Source organism: Ursus maritimus, unplaced genomic scaffold (genome assembly GCF_017311325.1).
Source record: "Ursus maritimus isolate PB19 unplaced genomic scaffold, ASM1731132v1 scaffold_2, whole genome shotgun sequence".
NCBI classification, from domain to species: Eukaryota; Metazoa; Chordata; class Mammalia; order Carnivora; family Ursidae; genus Ursus; species Ursus maritimus.
This window is the reverse complement of record NW_024424452.1, coordinates 82,015,408-82,040,016: the sequence shown is the minus strand read 5'-3', so window position 1 is coordinate 82,040,016 and position 24,609 is coordinate 82,015,408. Positions and strand designations below refer to the sequence as shown.

At 35.9% G+C, this 24,609-nt stretch overlaps 2 protein-coding genes across 4 annotated transcripts in view; one reads left to right on the top strand and one right to left on the bottom strand.

Moving 5' to 3' along the window:
- The window catches only part of RALGPS2 (Ral GEF with PH domain and SH3 binding motif 2), a 160,676-nt gene that overhangs the window by 38,053 nt on the left and 98,014 nt on the right, over positions 1 to 24,609 (bottom strand). The window lies entirely within an intron of this gene.
- Positions 194 to 23,470, top strand: ANGPTL1 (angiopoietin like 1). Its single transcript, XM_008696786.2, has 5 exons — positions 194 to 535; positions 6,273 to 7,118; positions 18,924 to 19,117; positions 20,536 to 20,806; positions 22,787 to 23,470. Exons 1-5 carry the CDS (start codon positions 526 to 528, stop codon positions 22,972 to 22,974), a joined length of 1,509 nt encoding a protein of 502 aa, XP_008695008.1. The 5' UTR covers positions 194 to 525; the 3' UTR covers positions 22,975 to 23,470.

The following is a 24,609-nucleotide window of genomic DNA, read 5'->3' as shown; positions in this document are numbered from 1 at the left end:
AACCTGCACACAGTCTCTCCTTGTTCAGAGCTATTCAACCTCCTGCTGATCCCACTACCCCCACCCCTATTTCAGGCTACAGAAAGGAAATCCTAAGGAGGAGATTTTCCCCCCTAGTCTCCAGCAATTTTTTTGGTGACGTAATATGTGGGCTGAACTTGAGTTTACCGAGAAAGAGAGGGAATCACTATTCGAGGGTGCTGTATATACAATCTGGGTCAGCTGCAGCTGGTTACTGCACTTCTCCATGTGGCAGACAGAGCGAAGCCACAATGCTTTCTCTGCCGGATTAAAGACAGCCCACAGACCAGAACTTCCACTACACTACTTAAAATTACATAGGTGGCTTGTCAAGTTCAATTGATTAGTGTTGTAAGAAGAAAAAGAAGTTCCTTATTACCGCTTGGATTTGTCGGTCCAAAACAAAATGCAATTGCCATTAAAGTCACAGATGAACAAACTTCTACACTGATTTTTAAAAGCAAGAATAAGAGCAGCAAGTTTCTGGGTCTACTTTATCAACAGATGCATAAAGGTATTTTAATATTTCTTTTATTTTTTTTTTAAATTCTGTGTATGTTTAAAATTTTACATTTGTAGGAATTTCAAAATCTTTTATTAAACAAAGAATTTTAAAATATACAACAATTTATTTTAGCCAAAAAAGGTGTGTTTTTTTTGTACCTTTATGTAAAACAACTGATCATTATGTACTTTGTGGTTAATGTATGATTTGAAGTTCAATTTAATAATATTTGGTGTATAAGCTTATACATTGGTACATACATGCTAGGTTTCAGAAAACATGTGCTTTAGTGACACTAGAAAGAAATTTTAACAAATAACAGATTAAATGTATGAGGTTTATAACACAGTGATTAAAAACAAAGGGATACAAACAAAAGAAAAGAGCTGTAAACATTAGTCTCTCTCCACACAATTTCAGTGTGTGTGTGCTGGCAGGTCACGTATACTGTTAGAGACCTTAAAGTAATAGCTACAAAACACAGCTAAAAAGATACAAAATTAACTGAAAGGCTTTGCAACAATTCCTCAATTACAGTATAACCAAATACTAAGCAGACATTTTTGTAAAGATTTAAACGAAGTCTATGGTATTTCTTGAAAAAACTCAAAATTGTAAATAGCTTTCCAGGTTTTACATGTAACAGTTATTTAACTTGGGTAGCAGAGATTAAAATTGCTATAACTAGAATTACTTAAGAAAGCGAAGTTAATGATGTATTAAAAAAACAAACCCTAAAACTTTACAGATTAGGATTAGGGAAAAAAAATAAAATGTGACAGAAGTATTATGTAAGTAGTCTGCAGTAACAGTAGAAAATAAGAACTCAGAAGATACAATTACTTAAATACATGATTAAAAGACCAAAAATATATAATATTTTTAGATAGATATAACTTTGGTAACCATACAAGAGGTTTCTTTCAATATTCTACTTTGTTTAACTGTATTATGAGAACTGTTAAAAAGAAAATTACTAGTTACCAATAGTAAGCTTTAAACACCAAAGACACTTAAGTTTTTTTTTTTTTTTTACAATTTGGGGATCCTCTGTTCTTTTAAAAACTAAAGACATTAAATGGTAAGAATCTTCAACAAGCAAATAATTGTAAAGCTCAGATTTCTTCAACTTCACTTTCACGTCTTTTCCTTAAAGATTCAAACTCTAAATCCTGGGAGGATCTCTGCTAAACGTATTTTACAAGAAACTGATCAAATATCCAAGCAATACTGCCATCTCTCTCTTTTCTGTTGCTGTTTGCTATGAAAAGTGCAGGATCTCGTCAAACCTCAGTTCTTACTGAAGCCTTAGGCAAGCACTGAATCTGAAACCCCAAACACAAAGATTACTATCCCTTTCTTTCGTATCTCCAGGGGATGAGGCTGTTCTCAAGTCTCTTCCCAGAACATAATTCACAATCTAGAAGTATCTAAGGCATCTTCAATGCTTCATAAATTTAGGTTCATTGCCTCATGCTGTTTTCAGTGTGTGACACAGCGAGTTAAATGCCTCTATACATTTACCATCTGACAGGAAGTAAATCCTGATTTTTATTTCTTCTCTCTACTAGCTGGCAGTGTAGCAACTATGAAGAGAAACAGTACCAATAAAATTAACCCAAAGCATGGATGACTTTTTTTCTGTTTTCTTTCTTTTTTTTCCTAAAAACAACCAAGCAAAGGCATAGATTTAAACTTAAGTATACTGGAACTAATTTATAACATTCTCTTGGGACCTAGGAAAGTTTTAACATATACAGAAAAGTTTTATGAGGTAACACAGATTTATAGATCTTACACTTTTAAAACTGAATGTGGTGGGAAAATATTAAATAAGAAAATGTTTTCAGAGAATGTAACAGTAAATGTATTTTTAAAACCAGTTCTTTACTCATGACGTAGCTCGTCTACTACTTCAGAAATGTGGCTCCTTATTCTTCTTTAGGTGACAACGAAGTCATTACTTTTATAAGGTCAAAGGAATTATATTTATTTAAGAGCAAACGTTTAGTTGCCTCCTTTAAATACTTAGGTCAGATTCTCTTGCGGTGCACAATGATTTATCCTATGATATAATCGTATAGGAGCCCACAAAGAGCCAAGGCAGAACACAGCAAAGTGAAGCTATTGCTATTTTAATTTCACACTTTCTCCTTTCATGACGACACCGATGTGAAGTCACAATAATAGTCCTGGATTATATGTTCTTAGCTGTCCTATACAAATCTGTGTCTGGTAGGAATACAAGCTGTTCCAATCAGAATACTGTTCATGAAATTCTACTTGTTTTGAAGTTTCGTGATAGCTTCTGAATTTCCCTTGTTTTGGTAGCTTATTTCATAGATTATTTGAATAAAATAATTTTATGATCTAAGAATTTCCATTCTATTATTAAAGTGAAACGAGTGAATATGAGGACTAGTTAACTATGTAGAAGTACTGTACATTTTACCATCCCAGTTTTAAATATAAACCATATCTACATTCCATGAATCTGCACATATAACAAGAAATCTTTTATTGGTAACTCTAGTACAATAAAAGTCCTTTCCTTATAAAATAGATGATTTTAAGGTCTAAATTTTCTCTTGACATCAGAGGCAAAATATTAAAAACAAAAAACTAAAAGTACTCATCTAAGTGTGCTTTTGATTATCAGTAAGCAACAGAAGGCCTCCGATATAAATATGGAGTACTATTGTGTTCATTCCTCCTCTCTTGGTTACGTTAGTAAAAGAAAAATAATTTTCCACTCTTGGCTTTATTTTCATTATCACTCCACTCTGAAAGGAGACGTGGTTTTAAAAAGTAGCAGTCATCTTTACGACTACAGTTAAAGAGTCCATATTTCATGGATCATAAGAACCTTTATTTTTGGGGGAGGGTTCCTAATCACAAGTTAGATATGGAGCTATCAACGATACAATACATACAGGGGGAAAGGAATGACAGCAAAAAAGTTTGGGGTTGAAAAATGATGGAAACAGAGCCTAACAAAAATGATTCACAAATACCTTTTCATAAATAAGCAATGGGTCCATGTAAGACCTACAAACCAGGAAAAGACCGAAAAACAAGAAGCACAAAGTTAAGGCCCCTCTCTAGTTACAGCGTGACTAGGATAAAAATCACAGGTCTGGAAAAGTTACACAGGTCTGGAAAAGTTACGAGCAGAAGATACGAATCCGATCTGAGTGCTAATTTTGGCTTCTCTGGGACTTTATTTCTTTGTAAAAAGAGTATACATTCATTTCACATTGTTGTTGTGAATGCGAATAGTTAACATGCATCAAGCACTACATTATTGTAAGGGACCGTTATGCTATTAGTGATAGAAAATAGGACAGAATACGCTGGCATGTGCTGTAGTGGTTAATGAAAAGGAGAAACATAAACGCTGAGTCTTCTGCCTAGGTTCAAATTCTGGCTCTATCTTCTTAGAAGCTGTGTGACTCTGGGTAAGGTACTTATTTTTTGGATGCCAGTCCTTCACTGAAAATGAGGACTGTAATAATCTACCTTAAAGGGCCGTAATTACAATTGACTTAATACATGCAAAGGGGCTTAAAACAAGGCCAAGCACCCAGTCAGTATGAACTACTGCTATTACTGTATTGCTATTATTAATTGTAGGCATAAACAACTTGGGACTTGACTTCTCAAACCAAAAAACAAGAACTTGGGTGCAAAGTGGGACAGAAGAGTTCTGTCTTAGCGTATCCACTGCTATCCTTCAAAAACAGCAGACAAGGCATCCAGTTTATGAGAGGGGGAAGGTGAGCCACGTGCTCCAGCAGCCTGCTCGGGCCGCCGAGGGAGTGGCACGTCTTACCCATTCCACTGCTGCTCACTGCTACTACTCCTGAGGGAGGTAACTCGTGAGAAAGGAAGCAGCTTTGGTTCCTAGAGCTAGTCCTGGTGTTTCTACGAACATTGTACTATGAGGGACAAGTGTTTCTCTGTCACAGCAAAAATGAAACACTCCAAGCACACATGTCAGCAGTATGTGCCACTGCTGTCAACACCGAAGGAGGAGCCGGGAAGCCTGCACTCTTGACCTGGTTCTAATACCACCGATTTGCGTGGCCCTGGCTTTCAACATGCACGCGGGTGCAAGAGGTTCCTGAATGAGATGGTCTCTAAGGCACTTTCCAAGTCTAACAATCATGTTTAATTATAAAGAGTTTCTTTCCTTGGTAATGGTTACAGTAAACTATTGAAATTTTACTAAAATACAGTTCAGTAGAACCTCTGTTAGAAGAATGAACCTGCTTAAAAAAAATGAACGAAACCTGCTAAATCATACGTAAGCTTAGAGCATATATAAGATTATGGTTTAGAAAACACAATTACCCACAACGATGACTGTAAACATTTTCTCATTCTTAAACTTGTCACTAATTCCAAAAGGACATGCTACAAAAATAAAAAATACGATGCCAAAACTTTCTGGTTTGAGATCTGTCTAAAAATGTTGCTTTAATTTGATAAAAAAGATATTTATTATAGAGGGCCAATTTAATTAAAACCACATAATATGAATATAAAATAGTAACTAATAAAGTCACCTACTATTAACTTTAATACTAGTTAGGGAAGAAGCGCACCTAGGTAGCTCAGTCAGTTAAGCACCTGCCTTTGGCTCAGGTCATGATCCCAGGATCGAGCCCTGCATCAAGCTCCCTGCTCAGCGGGGAGTCAGCTTCTCCCTCCCCCTCTCCCCCTATTCGCACTCTCTCTCTCATTCTTTCTCTCAAATGAATAAAATTTTTTTTTTAAAGATTTTATTTATTTATTTGACAGAGATAGAGACACACTGCGAGAGAGGGAACACAAGCAGGGGGAATGGGAGAGGAAGAAGCAGGCTCCCAGTGGAGGAGCCTGACGTGGGGCTCGATCCCATAACGCCGGGACCACGCCCTGAGCTGAAGGCAGACGCTTAACCGCTGTGCCACCCAGGCGCCCCTCAAATGAATAAAATCTTAAATAAATAAAAGAATATTTAATACTAGTTAGGGAAGAATGTTTTAATTGATGCCTTACAAATATCGTGTATCATTTTCAAAGTCTTAAGACAGATTTTTCAAGGGTAAGAAAAGAACACTAGCCTTTGCACACAGTGGGAGCTCACCAGTATCTGTGCACTAAGCTTAGGAACAAGAAGCATTACAGTGAGGTGGCAGCTGGAAAGCTATTCTCTGAAAGCTAAATTTTAAACAAATTCAAAGGCATCATGGTGTTGAATTTAAAAATTATTAACATTAATTCTGGCCCAATTTAGTAACACCAATAGACACCCACTTTTTCCCTTATTTTTTTTTATATTATTGACTTTAAAAGTAGGTTAAAATTCATTCTTTTTACTTTTTCCCTTCATTGGTTTACTTATTTACTTAAGAAAAGACATGAAGTTAATGTAGTTTTCCAGTAATACATTTTACAATTCTAAAAAGAAATAGCGTATTCAACAATTTTTGATAAATTAGAAAGTGCAGGCAATGTAATCCACATATGGCTGAGAATTCTGTTGGAGCACATTGGTTTTATTAGTTTTTGTTTATTTTTTAACAGACCACCTCAAATATAAACAATTATTCCTAACACCAATATAATACACCAGCTGATTACAGTACCATCCTGATTGCAAGATGACATATCCTGGGTCTTGCTCATGTTTATTATTCTACTTTATTTATTTATTAATTTACTTATTTATTTATGTTTTCATTGGTTTGTTTTTTAAAAGACTTCATACAACCTCATTTCAAAATGAAGGCTTTTATCTGGACCCTAACTGTGCTATTCTTCCTACTAATGGGCATTGGACACTGCAGAGGAGGACAGTACAAAACAAAAAAAACAACCCAGAGGAGATACCCTCGTGCCACAGACAGTAAAGAGGAAGTAAAGAAATGTGCATACACATTCCTGGTACCTGAACAAAAAATTACAGGGCCGATTTGTGTCAATACCAAAGGGCAAGATGCAAGTACCATTAAAGACATGATCACCAGGATGGACCTTGAAAACCTGAAGGACGTGCTCTCCAGGCAGAAGCGGGAGATAGATGTCCTGCAGTTGGTGGTGGATGTAGATGGGAACATTGTCAATGAGGTAAAGCTGCTGAGAAAAGAGAGCCGTAACATGAACTCGCGTGTTACTCAACTCTATATGCAACTACTACATGAGATTATCCGTAAGAGGGATAATTCACTTGAACTTTCCCAGTTGGAAAATAAAATCCTCAATGTCACTACAGAGATGCTGAAGATGGCAACAAGGTACAGGGAACTAGAGGTAAAATATGCTTCCTTGACTGATCTCGTCAATAACCAGTCTGTGATGATCACTTCGTTGGAAGAACAGTGCTTGAAGATATTTTCCCGACAAGACCCCCATATGTCTCCTCCTCTTGTCCAAGTAGTGCCACAGCACATTCCTCACAGTCATCAGTACACCCCCGGACTGCTGGGAGGTAATGAGATACAGAGGGATCCAGGTTATCCCAGAGATTTAATGCCACCACCTGATCTGGGAACTTCTCCCACCAAAAGTCCCTTCAAAATACCACCAGTAACTTTCATAAATGAAGGTAAGTTACCTCTTACTGTTAAAAATGAAGTATGAGGTTAATACATTTTATGGTTTACAAAACAACGCACATAATAAGTCCTTATTCTTCATCTTGGTGATGTAATTATACATGAACATTTTTGTTTTCTATTAATGAAGAATTGAACTTAAATATCTCTCTCAGCTGAGTCTAAGAGTTCCTAAAAACAGTGTATTCTGTGAGGAAAGTACTGCCTTCCAATCAAATTCTTACAATTTAAGTTACTAGCAATAAGACAGGAATGAGTCCACAATCCACTTCTAACCTCTACAAACCATTCTACTGGCCTGCAGCTAGGTCCTCTTGCTGCTCAACAATCCTTTTGTTTACCTTTTGCTGCTCATCTCTTTCTCCTCCTCTCCAAAAGGAACATTTAAAAATTTGCTTTCACTCTCCTTAAGCCTGTAATGATATCCATTCTTTACCTCCACTCTCAGACACGCATCATCTACTGCTGTATGAGATGAAGTCTACTCAGGTCCTAGCTTCCTTGTTCTTTCTTATCTTGAAAACATCCGCAGGACACCCGCGCCTACTTGCCCTCAGTCTTAAGAGGAAAAGGTATCCCTTCTATTGTCCAAGGCTAACAAACTACAATTTGTATCTTACACCCACATATGTATAAATAAGTTTTCACTGCGGTAACAAAAAACCCTAGAATTGATCTTAATATTTGTCGCTCCATTTCTTAATTCATTCCCTCCTTCCTTCCTTCCTTTCTTTCCTTCCTCTCTCCCTTATTGATCATTTAAGTGCCCAGAAAACAAAGATGAATAATTCACCTTTGTGTTTAGTAAGCTCACTGATAACTTTCTAAATATTTTACTTTTATTTTACCCCGCACCCATTTTCTCATAAAACATTCTCCTGAATTCTTTACAAGTTGATCTGTTTCCTGAGAGTGGAAAGAAAAGCCCAAATGCCCAAAAGTAAACAATAAATCATAGTTCATTCACTTATTGAAAAGGCAGCACATAAAACTGCATACAGACTATGGAATAATTTTAAACAACAAAAAACAGAACAAAGACTGGAAATACATGTGTCATAAAGTGTCTCTCTGTAGCAGTGGACACCACTGACCATCTACATCTCTGCTTTCTTGGGTCCCCAAGTCAGAATATTCTGACTCTTCCTACTCTCTAGGTCCTTCATTTGCATCTTCTTCCTCTCCTACAGCTTAAAAAGTTTGCCTCAAGATTCTCTATTTTACAGGTCTCACACACCTTCAAGGCTGCATGTATCACCACTGCTCAAATGCCTCCTGCCTGGAGCTCTTCCTCCTGATTCTAACCGATGCTGAATGTTTGCATCTGGATGTCCTACCACCACTTCACACGGTGCTGCTTCCTCTCCTGAAATGCCTTCTTCCAGCTTATCTGTCAACCTGGCAGGTTTCAAGGCTTAAGTAAACCAATTATCTTAAATGTCATGCATTCCCAGATTCAAACAAACATATCTCAATGGCTCTTTCCCCAAACTGCTAACTATGCCTTGAACACATTTTCTGTATCACATTACACTAGGGTTGTTTGCATGTCTGTCTCCTGCTAGATTGAATGCTTCTGGAAGAAAGTGAAGTGTCTTTTCATTCTTCTATTGCAAACATCTAGCCAGGATCAAGTTTTGGCACATTGTGCTCAGCATATTTTAAGCACTACAATAACTATCTGAGGAATGACTGAATGAATAACTAAAGCTTAATTTTTTCCCCAACCAAGCATTTTCCTTTTAGAAATAATTTTTTTTAAAAGATTTTATTTATTTATTCGACAGAGATAGAGACAGCCAGCGAGAGAGGGAACACAAGCAGGGGGAGTGGGAGAGGAAGAAGCAGGCTCATAGCGGAGGAGCCTGATGTGGGGCTCGATCCCATAACGCCGGGATCACGCCCTGAGCCGAAGGCAGACGCTTAACCGCTGTGCCACCCAGGCGCCCCAGAAATAATTATTATAGAGGTAATACATATTTATTGAAGAAGATCTAGACAATACTAATAAGCTTTTTAAAAAGCTTCACTGAATATCCAAATAGAAATAAAAGTTAACGCTTCAGTAATAATCTTCAAGTCTTTTCTTCTTGTTAACATGGTAATCACTATTCTTGGAATTTTAAAAGATAACTTTGTTCTTTTTCTTTTTGTGATTATATCCTTAGGATAAACCTCCACTAGTAAGACTGATGGGTCATTTGCTTTTGAGTTCTCTATTTTGATTTGCGCTGCTTGCTATTTCTGAATTTGCCTGGCTCATCTCTGTCACTTCTCTCCCCCCCCCAGTCAGCTGAGTTCTACCTAGGTTGTTTTTCTGTCTTTCATGGACTTGTCCCTCATGTCTTTTCTTTTTTTTCTTTAAAGCTTTTATTTATTTGAGAAAGAGAGAGAGAGAGAGCGAGCGCACAAGCAAGGAGAGGGGCAGGGGCAGAGGGAGAAGGAGACTCCCCACCGAGCAGGAAGTCTGATGTGGGACTTGATCCCAGAACCCTGGGATCGTGACCTGAGCCGAAGGCAGACCCTTCACCGACTGAGCCACCCAGGTGCCCCTTGTCCCTCATTTCTATTCAGAGCCAGAACTCTAGCTTAGATCCAAGTTATCTATGGCAGCAGCTGGAGGACAGAGACTTCTGGATTATTTTAGCCACGTAACCTTGGGGCAGCAGGGGGCAGACAACTGCTCTGGGTTTCAGTTTCCTCATCTGTAAAAGAGAGGATAATAATTGTACTTACCTCATAGAATTTAACACTTGAGGAGTGTTTAGAACAGTGCCTGGCACTCAAAATGTTAACTCTTATTAGGAATGGTGTAATAGCTTATTGACTAGTCTAAGTCCATTCTCTCTGCCCATCAAAATATATTCTATATTGCCAATAGATCTATCTTCTTAAGCTACCACTTTGATCACGTCACACTTCTGCTCAGGAGTTCCCCATTTCACACAGAAAACATGCATTTTGCTTAGCCTGGTTAAGAATATCTTCCTCAAAAGAAACCTACTTCTTTAGCTTTCCTTCTATGAATTGCCTTCACAAAAGCCATCTGCTTCAATAAAATGCATCAACTGTCTTCTGAAATATTTACCATGCTTTCTGCCTATCAAATTATAAGGCTCAGACCAAAAATAAAATAAAATAAAATAAAATAAAATAAAATAAAATAAAATAAAATAAAATAAAAGTAGCAATTCCTCCTTGAAGCCCTTGTTGACTTCCTCAGGCTTAAAGTGATTATTCCTCTCCATGAATATCTCTTTTCTCTGGGACATAAAATATATACAACATTCCTTATATTTCCTCCTGAATTATCAGTTATCTTTACATGTACTTACAGCACTCAAATACACATCTAAGTAAAATGCCTTCCGACGCTAATGTCAGCTCCTTCCTGGCAGATGGACATTGCATCTCATCTGCAGATGCTAAATAAACGTTGGTTAACTTGTTGTTGCGTTTTTATAGAGCTTCGTAAAGTTGTCATTCCCCAGACCTTCATGAAAGGACTTTAATACATTCTACTGTACTGGGTTCATTCAATTTATACTGTTCTAACTCTCAGTCACAACAGGGAATACCATTATGTTAGGTAAATGGTAATCACTATTAACATCCTCACACCTTTTGATTTTCAAAGGAAAGATGTATATAAAATGATCCACTGGGTATAGAAATAAAAAAATACATGTTTTAAACAATCTTTTAAAAAGTATGTGTTTTGTGTAAGCTTTTAACGTATACAACTTCTCAGCAAAGTAGTTAATTCATATAACATACACAAACATAACTGAAGTGTGTGGATTTTTTTTAACTGACGGAATGTACAATTATGTAGGTATGGAGATGACCCCCATGGAGTATTTTCTGTGGGTGCTGAATCTTAAGTGGATAGTATCATCAGTTCTTGAAGAAATTATTATTCACATATTCATACACTGATACATTAAAAAATGCTTTTACAAAATGAGCTATAGCTCAGTTCTAATTATACACTGAGCTGTAGTGCAGGAATAATCTTGCGTTTCAGAGTTAAATCCCCATGCTAGGGATTTAGCATATCAAAAGTCCCATTAAACAGACTTGTTTTAATAAAACAATGGTGTTTATATTCCTATTTACCAATCCTTAATGTAAAAATTAAGGGCAGACATAACTTCTGTTTTTCATTATTTATTTGTTGTTACAAGTAAACATTAACTTTTCACTTATTTTATTCTATAACTACTGGTCTTTGATATCCACGGACATAATTAGCTACACTATAAGAATGTTCATTAGAACCCTAGTGAACATATAAGGGAAAGTGCACAAAATTAAGAAGACCCGTTTCCTTTGTTGTTAACCTTGGGGAAGTGACTGCCTGTCTGGATCTGTACTCTCATGTGTATAATGAGAGCGCTGGTTGGACTGGACAATTCTAACATCACATTCTAGTTCTAATATTCTATGGTTTCCATCATATATAAATTACTATAAGCAATACTGAACAGACTTGCTCTTTTCTTTATATATAACGTGCTAAAATCTGTGTTCCTGTTATTCTTACCGGACTGGAAAATATGTCTGAGCTGTTTGGGTACTTGCACGAAAGGGGCAAAGATGGATGGTCCTGCTGTACTTACAGATGCTCTGGCACAAAGAAGTTCCTGTTACTGTACTCTACATGTGGGAACATGGTCTAGAAGTCTAAAGTCTCTAAATGTATAATGTGTATATAGTATTTTAAAAGTCTCTTAGCCAGTCACAAAAAGTCAAATACTGTATGATTCCACCAATATGAGATACCTACAGCAGTCAAATTCATAGAGATAGAAAGCAGAATGGTGGAATGGAAAGTTGTTTAATTGGTATAGGGTTTCAGTTCTGCAAGATAAAAAGAGTTCTGGAGATTGGTTGTACAATAAAGAGAAGGTACGACTGCCACTGAACTGTATGTTTAAAAATAATGAAGTTGGCAAACTTTGTTATATGTATCTTACCATCATTTACCTAAAAAGGTGTTTTAGTGACAATTTTATATTTTCTTTTAAAATGGTTATAAGAAAAATGCACCTCAAAAGAACTTACTATGAACTTAAAGCAAATAATGCAATACTTTTGTTAGATTAAAAATAATTATCTCTAGAAATGTTACCTTTCCTCTAGCTTAAAAACAAAATGTTTGGGAATGTAACTACTCACCTAGCAAATTGCCATCAATAAAATTCTTAACTGTTAATGTTATTCAGTGGCTGCATTTTGGGTTAGTCTTTTATAAAAGAAAACATTACTCTTTTACAAATAGTATATTTATAAAAGTAAGTTTATTCCTTGTAGGTAGATAGACTTGAGAAAGTTCCTTCACAGTGTTACGGCATAAATCTGAGTATCAGGAAATTTGGATTTTGGCAAGATATTTCTGTTGTCTCTTTTGTAAGAAAGACTGTTATGGTGATTAAATGAAGTGACGCATATCAACATGCTTTGTGTATGGTCTGACCATCATTAACTATTCCATTTCTTTGTGCCCTTCTCTATATGTGCCTTGCTTTGCCATGTATGGGGACAGAAAAGGTAAGCTCAAAAAGTTAAACTTGAAAAGCAGTCATTAGAAACTTAATACGCTTTTTGGTAGGTAAGCTAATTTTCAAATATTTTTAATGCTTCTTATTGGTATCTTTTAAACATGCAACTGGTTTCAGTGGAATACTTATATTAACACTTAAACAAAAAAGAAAAACTAAAGACTGTTTAGATAAAAAGGGGCTATTGGAATATGACTCTTGTTACAGTTATGGGAAACAACTGATAAACCCTTGTAATTAAAAAATAAAAGCTTGGGTTGCAAACTGCATTTGAAACTTACAGATTAATAAACATAGTAATCCATATTATTAGAAGAATCTATTATTCCTTCAGAAAGTATTTGTCTCAAAACTTCCCATTCTGAAATGCTGTCACATATATTTATCTTATACTTAGCTCACAACCCAATTAAAAAGTTTACATTTCAAAAAGATTTTACTTGCTGACCAATTATTTGAAAGCTCTAAACTGATTATCTTTTTTGTCCTGTTTCTCCTATCACAAAGAACACAGGATTGGGACAAAGTAAGAAAATAAATGAGAAATTCAACAACATTAAAAAGGGAAGGTTTTACTTTTTAACTTAAGCAATTAAACAGTTTCTTTTTAGAAAAAAGAAAATTATGTTAAAGATGGTTCCCAGGAAAGGCATATTCAAAGTATGAAAAAAAAATTGCAAACCCACTGTTCTGGTCAAAATATGGGTTCTTAATGAAAAATACATGTTGGGAAATAATGTGGCAGGACTGGTCAATATTTTTCTTTCTATGAGTCAGATCTATTAACTGGAGTTTGTTAGTCCCATATAAACTTTTCATCAAATAAACTGAGGAAGAGAAACACTGGTCCTTCAAATTCAATGTAAAGAATTTCAGTTTCCTGCCTTGAGAAGAATCCAATTGCGTGTCAACAAAGATGACTATTTCAAGATTACTCAATGCAAGAGAAAGGTTAATAAAATTCCTATTTTAAAAGACAGGTACTTCCAGTCTATACCCTATGTGAACCATTAGGAACAAATTCCTGAAACATGTCAATTAATTTATTCCTAAGAATATGCAAAACTGCAAGTTAAATTTAATCTCTCAAAAACAAAGCTCTTATTTTTCTACTAGTCATTTAAGAATTCCTAGTAGGCAATGATTTTTATGGTAGAGAAAGTAGTAAAACATTTAATATAAGAATGTCTTATAATCTAACTCTAAAGCAGAAAGTAAATAGCATATTCAAGTAATAATGAAAAAATATTTTTGCCAAGATCAACAATACACACTGGCTAAGACAGGTTAATGGTTTATTTATAAAAATAAATACAAACAAATGCTAAATTCTGGTATTTACTGTTTTTATCGAGGAGAAAAAAGTAGCTAAAAGCACTACTAATTTTATACACATGCTCTGGAAAAGGATTTCAACTAAATTTTCCTAAGCCTTTTGATCAACTAAATCTAATAGGCATCCAAACTGCAAATATGAAGCCCACAACAAATAAGTGGGCTGAAAATTAAAGATCATTTTAAATTTGCATAAAATGAAGTCTTATCAAATGAAAGCAGGGTTTAGAAAACCCAGCACTCTCCAATTTGCTTAGATATCCAAGGGCCTTTTAAATAGCAGGAAAAGAACAAATGCTATTTTACAAATACTTTGTCAACATTCAAAACCTTCATGTTTCTAAATACTTTACAGCAATTCAAATAACCTAATGAAAGCCCAACTGCTGAATATATACTTCAACATAAAATGTAAATTCTCAAAACTATAATCGAATGAATACAGAGCAATGACAAGGGTGACATTCATAAAATAAACAATATAAAGGTGACATTTATAGAATAAGCAAATTTCTGAAATGAGAAATATTTATGTGGATTGCCAACAAGACTACTACTCGTGCGCACTAACTACAACAGAGTTTAAAATAAGAGCAATGTTCCTCAGATATCCTTGACTATTCTGGAAATGACAAGTTAGAAAAAGTCTGGCTACCCTGAAAAAAATCAGTTTCAACTCTACAGGCTACAGAACAAGAGCTCCAAGTACTGCCTTTAGTCATTTACATTTCAGACATACTAGACTTGTGACTCCTCTGTAACTTCACGCTCTCTTTGGATTCCATCCCTCAGCTCCGGTGACTCATGTGTGGCCACGATAGACTCCTTACCCCCTCTAGCCTAACTCTTCTTCAATCTTCAAGATTCAGCTCACATACAGGTAGACTTTGATCTCTTTTCTGTAAATCTGGTAGCTATTTCTGGCCAGTGCTTCCAGGTGCCCTGCAGAACTCCATCACACTAGCTGTCATATTGTTGAGGAATTCTCTTTACTTGCCACTTCCCCCACTTCCCACTTGACTTTACGGTTGTTTCTTTACACCTTGAGCCTAAAATTTTCTGGCCTATAGTAGATGCAGAAAAGGCACATCTGGAAAAAATAATGCACAACTGAGGAAATTCTGGAAACCATGGTGGCTACCAGGAATCATTTAGGTCAACAAATATTTGGAGTGTCTAAGTGGGCCTCGCCTGTGGACAGACAACCAAAAGATACAGTCTTTGCCATGGGGAGTTGTAGGAGTAAACAAATGAATATATTACCATGCATTACAAAAAATAATGTAAGAATGGACCTGGAAATTAGACTTCACTTTTCCTTCTATTTCACTCCCACATATAAAATTAAAATTCTATAAATTTCATCCTATCTGAACTACAACCTTTCTATTCTGCTCTGACTTGACTACAATGTATGTTTTTATAATGTTTAGTAGCTCATATGTGACTGGTAAAAAAGAAGAAGAATATCAGTAAAACAAAGAGGTCGTCATATTGGTTCACTGGGAGTTTTTCCAAGCTATATTTAATGTTTTGTGCCACAAAGGTCAACAGCCAAATACAAAGTATTTAACAGCTAATATCGGCTGTTATTTTTGGTGTAAGATTTTACAGAACATAAAGGTTTTCAGGAATATGCTATTTTCTACAACAGAAATGACTGTACATTCATCTTTGATTAGCCAAATTAAATTTATCAATTAAATAAGCATATATTTATTAAAGGAGCTCCTGCTGTGTGTCAGGGATAGCAACAAAGGAGAAAAGAAGGCAACTAACAGTTACTGATGATGACTACTCTGTAAAGTATTGTGTTAAAGGTTCTGAATACTTTGTAATTTATATTCAGTAACTGATAAGGTAGATAATATAAAAATAATTCATACTGAATTTTAATGGAATGTGATCTGATTTATGGACAATCTGATAAGCTCAAAATGTTATTTTTATCATTGTCTTCCCTAGCTTAAGAACCTATTTATAAGCTTTCACAGACTAACCAATGTCCTCTATGAATACAGAAGCATAAATTCTCAACAAAATTTTAGCAAATCTAGCAATATTTAAAAACAATAATACACTATAACCACGTCAAGGTTATCCCAGGAATACAAGGTTAGTTTAACATCATAAAATAATCAACAGAATTTACCTATTAACAAACAAAAAAAAAGAAAACCCTATTATCTCAGTAGATAGATAAAAAATCCAAAGCCCATCATGATAAAAACTCTTAGAAACTAGGAACAGAAGGGACAGAATTTTTAAAGTAGTTATTACAGCTTTTATATAAAGAATATGTTCATAAAACACAAGATCAGTAATTGCAGAAGAGAAATAAAAACTATAAAAAAAGAATCAAATTGAGGGGCGCCTGGGTGGCTCAGTCGGTTAAGCATCTGACTCAATCTCTGCTCAGGTCTCAGTCTCAGGGTTGTGAAATCAAGCCCTGCGCTGGGATCCATGCTAGGCATGGAGCCTACTTAAAAAAAAAAGAGAGAGAGAGAGAGAGAAAGAAAAGAATCAAACTGAAGCTCTAGAACTAAAAAATTCAATACCTAAAATAAATGTAACCCAAGAAAGACAGCATTAAGTCTTTACAGTTTCTCAAATTTTTTCTACTAGTATTGTGTAGTGTTTAGTCATTGTATCATAATTTTAAAAAGTCTGAAATAGAAAAATATCAACAAAACATTAAAATGTGGGCTAGAGAAATAGATCACCTCTTGAATTTGTGTGTGGTTTTCAATCTCCTTATATTTAAAATGTGAAGGCAAGTTAATTCATTTACTTAAAAATGACTTGATAGAAAAAAACGAAATCTTGCATTTGCAACAACGCAGATGGAACCAGAGGGTATTATGCTAAGCGAAATAAGTCAATCAGAGAAAGACAATTATTGTATGACCTCACTGATATCACAGGGGAAGAGAGGAAAAAAATGAAACAAGGCGAAACCAGACAGGGAGACAGACCATAAGAGACTCTTAATCTTAGGAAACAAACTGAGGGTTGCTGGAGGGGAGGGGGTAGGGGGATGGGGTGGCTGGCTGGGTGATGGGACAATGGGGAGGGTATGTGTTGTGGTGAGCCCTGGGTCTTGTGTAAGACTGATGAATCACAGGCCTGTACCCCTGAAACAAATAATACATTATATGTTAATTAACTGAATTTAAATTAAAAAAATGACTGATAGCCCACTAACAGTTAAAACACTGATTATGTGAAGTCAGAAGAACAAAATAGTCTTCATCCTCAAGAAGCAATCTGGAGGGAAGAGTTCAGTCTCTAAGAACGAACCCCTTCAAATGATGCAACTGTATAAGTATTTATTTAATGAGATGAATCCTTCCCCAATTAGTCCAAAAGGGATCCTATATATATTGGCACAGTATAGATAACACATTTCTCAAAATTTCAACAATCCTATTATCATTATAGTGAGGATTTCTTGTATGAGCTTTACTTGACTAAACTCTATTTTCATGTAATTTCTAAAAATTGCATAAGTCAAAATTTAAATATTTCTAGTAAAATATAAAATTTGACAACTGGAATTTCTACACCTTTTTTTGTTGTTGTTCTAAAAGATCTGTGGTGTAATTCTTATTTCTGAATCACTTAATACTTTCACATGCTTATAAAAAAACCAAAGGATCAAAACACTGAAGAATGGTGCAACTAAAGAAATGTTCAGTAAAACTTAGAAGTGATCTTTCTTTAGATCCAAAAAATGTGGAAATCACAAGTTTTAAGAGTCAGATCTTCTAAAAAAGATTTCACAAAATGTTTTATCATTTTAAAAGATACGAGGAACTTACTCATGTATTATAAAATAGGAAGAGAATCCATAAAACTATGAAATAACATAAGAGCAAATGTAGCCAGCAGTTCCGAGCACGGACCCTGGGATTAGAAAGAAATGGGGTTAAGTCTAGGGTTTATTACCTTCTAAGATACAGGACCTTAGACTAGTTAACTGTTTCATCTGTAGAACATCTGTAAACTATCACCAGGGTCATTGTGTAGACTAAATAAGAAAATTACTGTTAGTCATATAAATTGATACAACTATTTAGAAAGGCATTTTGCCAGCATTCCTGAAGTGTATTCTTCTGGGCTGTTGAATGGGGGGAATAGTTAACAGATTCTTTAAGTTTGGGAAACTCTGGTTTATTTCAGGGCTTCTTAATCTTTCATACGTGCATGTACACTGTGGGTTTCCAAAAGGGTAATATAATACTTAGCAATAATAAAACTTATTTCACCATGGTAGGCCATTTTCACTAAGTACCTCAAGGGACTAGTGTGTTCCACTGAAATCAAATTTTGGAAGCTGTAAACCGGGCACTATGGAGAGCTATAAAAGTGTTCACGCCCTCTTGATCCAGTCTATCAATCCCACAACATTTTTATAAGTAATTATTAGAAAAAAATGAAGCCAATAAGACATTTTGTGTACTTTTATAATAGCAAAAATCAGATGAAACCTCAATATCCAACGACAAAGGAATAAACAATGATGTATCAATATTAAAAATTCATATTACAGTTACTAAAAGTGCCAGAATGAAGACTGTAGTCCCACGGAAATTTGTGTGTTAAAATACAGAATCCAATTTTCTATGCGTGTCAGAATTATGACAATATAAAAATGTATGTATATGGACAAAAACTCACAAGAACAGCGGAAAATGAAACAAGTTAATTTTCCATATAGTGGGACTGGGGTAATCCTTTTGTTTAGTTTCTTTAACTTTTACGGTGCTGTGTATATGAGATAAAAAGTGGTATCTGTAAGGAAAGATACAAAGGTAAGACTTTTGATTAAAAACTATTTTAATATGGCTCTGTTCCTATTAAGTTTCCTGGTAATCAATGGTATTTTCATTATAGGACCATTCAAAGACTGTCAGCATGCAAAAGAAGCTGGATATTCAGTCAGCGGGATTTATATGATCAAACCTGAAAACAGCAATGGACCAATACAGTTATGGTGCGAGAACAGTTTGGATCCCGGGGGTTGGACTGTTATTCAGAAAAGAACAGATGGCTCTGTCAACTTCTTCAGAAATTGGGAAAATTATAAGGTAAACCAGTGATTCCAACCTGGGTGATGGAATACAGCAGCTCTTTCAGTAGTAGCCATTCCATGCAATAAATAACACAGTTTAAAAATAACTACCCATATATTTTCCATTATCTACTTTTGTCAAAAAGAAAATTCTCATCTCCAGTTTTAAAGTCAAAATTAAAAGGTAAAAGGGAAACTGAAGATATCCTTTAAACTGCCCCTTTTCAGTCCGGACGATTTATACAAATACTTAATTTTTAGCAAAGACTACTGCTGATTCCATTTTCTAAAAAGACAACGGCTTTTTTATTTATGGCCACGTTTCTACCCAACAGCAACTGTACTGAGCAATAATATTAACCACAGAACTTCAAAAAATGACCCTTCCTCTAGGACTGATTACCTCTGATAATCGTCCCCTCATGTTTTAACTGCTAACGCCAGACATCAGTGCTACTGGGAAGTAACACACACCTAGACTGTCATACAGGGCCAGAGCCATGCAATAGGAATTTTGGAAAAGTAAGCAACTAGTCTTTGTTAATAATTTTGATGTTTACATGCTAATTTTATGAGTGGTATATACCCTCCAGTTTAAAGGATGGTAGATAGGTGAGATTATATTTTCTACATGGTCAATACTTCATTCAAAATTATGAAGTCATGTGATTATTCAATTTTAGGTGACACTTTACTGGCAGTTAAAAATGAGACATTAATACATCCATGTCAAAAGTTATGTAAATTTCTAAATAAGTAACTAGGCAAAAAAAAAAAAAAAAAAGTCCCATAACACAACCTTCTTGAAAACACAGTTAGTGTTAAGATCAGGTTTACCAGGCCTTACACTGTGCTGCATATTGGTGAATGCTTATTGAAACAGGAGAGTTCACGGACTTATTTTTTAAAAACGGTCTACAGTTTTTCCAGGGTGGAACTCCGAAGATTACTGTTGTATCTTCTGATATTTAACTGTAACAGAGCTAGAGAAGACAACTTGCTTTAACAGCAGAATACCTTCATTTTTACTGAGTGATCATAATGTTAGAGATCCTTTTTGTTTGACTATTGGGGTGAAAAAATTTTTTTTGGTTCTTTGTGTATGAGAGAGATCAGGAACCCTTTTCAGGGATCTCGTAGTTTACTAGTTAATGTTTTTCGTAGCTAGGAATAATTTTCATTATCTTTTGCCTTTTTCTTATCCATAAAGTTTGAAGCTAGCTGTGCAAATAAATACAGACAAACTAAGAGAAAGCAAAACAAAACAAAGTGACTATGTGGGGCTTATAAAGATCAGGTGACCTATTAAAAGGGAAGTTCACAGTACCACTTAAATGGTGAATATTTATGCCATCAAAGGTTTAAGGCTTATCTGTAAAAAAGTTTACTATCTCTACACTTATTTTTGCCCTCATGCTATTTGTCTATTAACAGAAAGGGTTTGGAAACATTGATGGAGAATATTGGCTTGGACTGGAAAGTATCTATATGCTTAGCAATCAAGATAATTATAAGTTGTTGATTGAATTAGAAGACTGGAGTGACAAAAAAGTCTACGCAGAATATAGCAGCTTTCGCCTGGAACCTGAAAGTGAATTCTTTAGACTGCGTCTGGGAACTTACCAGGGAAATGCAGGGGATTCCATGATGTGGCATAATGGTAAACAGTTCACCACACTGGACAGAGATAAAGATATGTATGCAGGTGAGTAAGAAAAAAACTGATGTGTCGTCTCTGTAAACCACTAACTTCTATGCATTACACAGAACCCTGCTATCAAAGTATATGCTACGGCTCAGTCACTGGTTACATAAACTGCCGAAAGGTTATTACCTCTTCTGTAAGGCAATCCCAAAGCGTGACCGAACTGTGTAAAAAGCAAAGTTCTATCGTTCTAACCTGGGGTGGGGGGTTGGAGGGAACAAAGCGAAAACTCATTTACCTGGAAATAAAACTCTCTAATGTCTAAAATTCATAAAAACTACTAACTAAACACCTACCACGTGCCAGGCACTGTTGTAGGTGCTAAGGATACAGCAGTGAAAAAAGTTCCTGCCCTTCTGGAGCTTACTCTCTAGGAGACATAATGATTTGTCAGGTGGTGACAAGTACTCTAATAAAACCAGTGAGAGAAGAGTGAGTAATGAGCAGCAGGGGGTAAGATGGGTGCTATATTACAGAGCGGTCAGAAAGGTTACTTTGAGAAGGTAACATCTGAATAAAGCCCTGAAGGGAGTGAAGGAGACCATCCATTTGGGGACATGGCTTTGATGAAGGCATTTGTTAATAACGCACATGAAAGGGAACAGTAGGACTGCAACATGTGGTAGGAAGAGCAAAAAACCTTTACTCAGAGGGGACATTAATATTCTCTTTAAAATCAGTTAGGTAATCCAGATATAATAACTCTTAACATTGGGGCGCCTGGGTGGCTCAGTTGGTTAAGCATCTGCCTTCAGCTCAGGTCATGATCTCAGGGTCCTGGAACTGAGCCCCACGCAGGGCTCCCTACTCAGCGGGGAGCCTGATTCTCCCTCAGCACCTCCTTCCCTCCTGCTCGTGTACTCTCTCTCTAGTAAATAAATCTTTTTAAAAAAACTCTTAACATTAATTTTCATATACTTTCATCTTAAAAAAAAAGATTTTATTTATTTGTCAGAGAGAGAGAGAGAGTGCACAAGCAGGGGGAGCAGCAGACAGAGGGAGCGGGAGAACAGGCTCCCCACTGAGCAGAGAGCCCAATGCAGGGCTCCATCCCAGGGTCCTGGGATCATGACCTGAGCCAAAGGCAGATGCTTAACCGACTGAACCACCCAGCAGCCCTACTTTTGCCTTTTTAGCCCAGGTCTCTGGCCCCGATAAAGAGATATCCCTCCTGAAAACTGATCTATTTTTCTGTTCAGTTATTATATCTCTCCTTGGCTAGGAGCAAGTAGGTCTCTACGTTGCTCTATTTTACAACGGTAGAAGAGGAAAAAAGGAAGTAACATAACGAAAGTATACACCACATTTACAGAAACACATTTGACAACTGGTAGTGCTATTCTATTTTATATTATTTTATACTATTTTAAGAACTCAATTTTCCCAAATTTACTCTTGTTAGCAACTCCGTATCTTTCCTTCCCAATCTCTCCAATCTCTCCCTTGTTCTATCTCACAAACGCTGTTTTTTGTCTTATTTATCCTGCTACCCAGAAAATTAAATCACTTAATAAAAAAAGCATGTAGTATACAAGCAAAGGACAAGATAAAGGCAATTCAAGTGGTACTTCAAGTAGTTGATACTTCAGGAACAGTAACAGAATGAATGAAGAAACAGGGGCACCTGGGTGGCACAGCGGTTAAACGTCTGCCTTCGGCTCAGGGCGTGATCCCGGCGTTATGGGATCGAGCCCCACATCAGGCTCCTCCGCTATGAGCCTGCTTCTTCCTCTCCCACTCCCCCTGCTGTGTTCCCTCTCTCGCTGGCTGTCTCTATCTCTGTCAAATAAATAAATAAATAAAATCTTTAAAAAAAAAAAAAAAAGAATGAATGAAGAAACAAAACCACAAAGATAAAGGTAACCGGAATCAGTAAGAAAAACTCAAATCGTTCCAAAGGTAGCATAAGTTTTGGATGATTTGCAGAGTACCAGACTTAGGAGAAACCTTTACTTTGATATCTGTTTTTTTTCCTCAAAGGAAACTGTGCCCACTTTCATAAAGGAGGATGGTGGTACAACGCCTGTGCACATTCTAACCTAAACGGAGTATGGTACAGAGGAGGCCATTACAGAAGCAAGTACCAAGACGGAATCTTTTGGGCTGAATATCGAGGCGGGTCGTACTCCTTGAGAGCAGTTCAGATGATGATCAAGCCTATTGACTGAAGAGAGACAGTTTCCAACTTAAATGACACAGAACTCTGTATTCTTCAGTTCCTTAAAATGTAAATGTTACATGTATATTGTTTTGCACAATTCACTGCTACAGATATAGTTTTTAAAATGAATGTTACCGTAACTGTAAAAGGGGATTTATGAACGTAGTTTCACCTCCCCTCAACATACTGCAGAAGGTTATTTGTACCCGTAACCCCAGTTATTTTAAAAACTATACTGACTAAAATACATGTAAATGTAAATATTTGCCACAATGTATAACAAATCTTAGCTTTATTTTAAATCAAAATTGAATACATGTTTAAGAACAATTTATTTAAAAACTTTATGAGATTGCTCTAACTTCCAACAGAAAAATAATTTTAAGATTTCAAGCCAAGTAATACATTTTATTTATAAAAATACAGACAGGAAATTAGAGAAAACTCTAGTTTTGCCAATAGAAAACACATTTTGCATTGAATAAAAGTTATTTCAAATTGGATTTGTGCCTTTCACATGAAATGACTAGATCTGAATTCTTGACAACGTATTTTATGCCCATTTCCCAAAAGAATTAAGTGACCCACAGTATTAAAATACATATTTTTAAAACGAAAACAAGGTATGCAATATTTAAACAGTCAACATACAAAAACAGAAATATACAAATGATTTTTTCAATACCATCTTCATACGATTTGTTGAACACCAAAATTTCCTGAAATGCATTTGTTATTATAACAGCAAAACACTGATATTACAAAAGTTTAGTAAGCCAAAGATTTCAGATCTGAATTATAACTATAAGCTTATTTATTAATTCTCTTGCTCACTCCACCCCCAAATCTGCCATTCAAAAGTCAGAAAGCTTGGAGGGCTTTACAAGCACTACTGCATACTGACGGGTGGGACTAAGACAATTTCAAGGAACTGTTAGATACTTTCACAATACTGAGATTCAATAGCTTCAGAGCAGAATCCACAGGGGTTTGGCTGGTCCAGTTTGCTAATTCCATCATCTTATGGTTTGTGTGTCATTTATTCACTTTTGGATCTAACAACTTTATTACCAACCTTCTGGAACAATTTCCCTCCAGAAATACGTTCATTGCTTACAGATGACCTTCCCTTAATTCATTCATGAACTAAAATTTTAGAGAAATCTCGTGACTTTTGCTCAAGCAAAAAGAAAACCCAATCCGAACTGAAGATGACCATATGAACAACTCAAGCCCACCAACATGACCAATGTATTTCTTGTCACATGTTAAAATTAAAATTCTGGTGAAAGAAGGTAAGAGAACATCAAAACCTTATAGTATTATTACTCTTTGTTTTACTTATGGTCATCTTCAAATGGTTTTGAAGTCCCTCCTCTCACCTCCTGAACAACAACAAAAAATCTGGTATAAGATTTTTGGGATAGGGGCATGTGGGTGGCTCAGTTGGTTAAGCGTCTGCGTTCGGCTCAGGTCATGATCCCAGGGTCCCGGCACTGAGTCCCGCACTGGGCTCCCTGCTCAGTGGGAAGCCTGCTTCTCCCTCTCTCTCTGCCCCTCCCCTCTGCCCCTCCCCTCTGCTCATGCTCTCTCTCAAATAAATAAATTTTTAAAAATCTTATTAAAAAAAAAAAGATTTCTG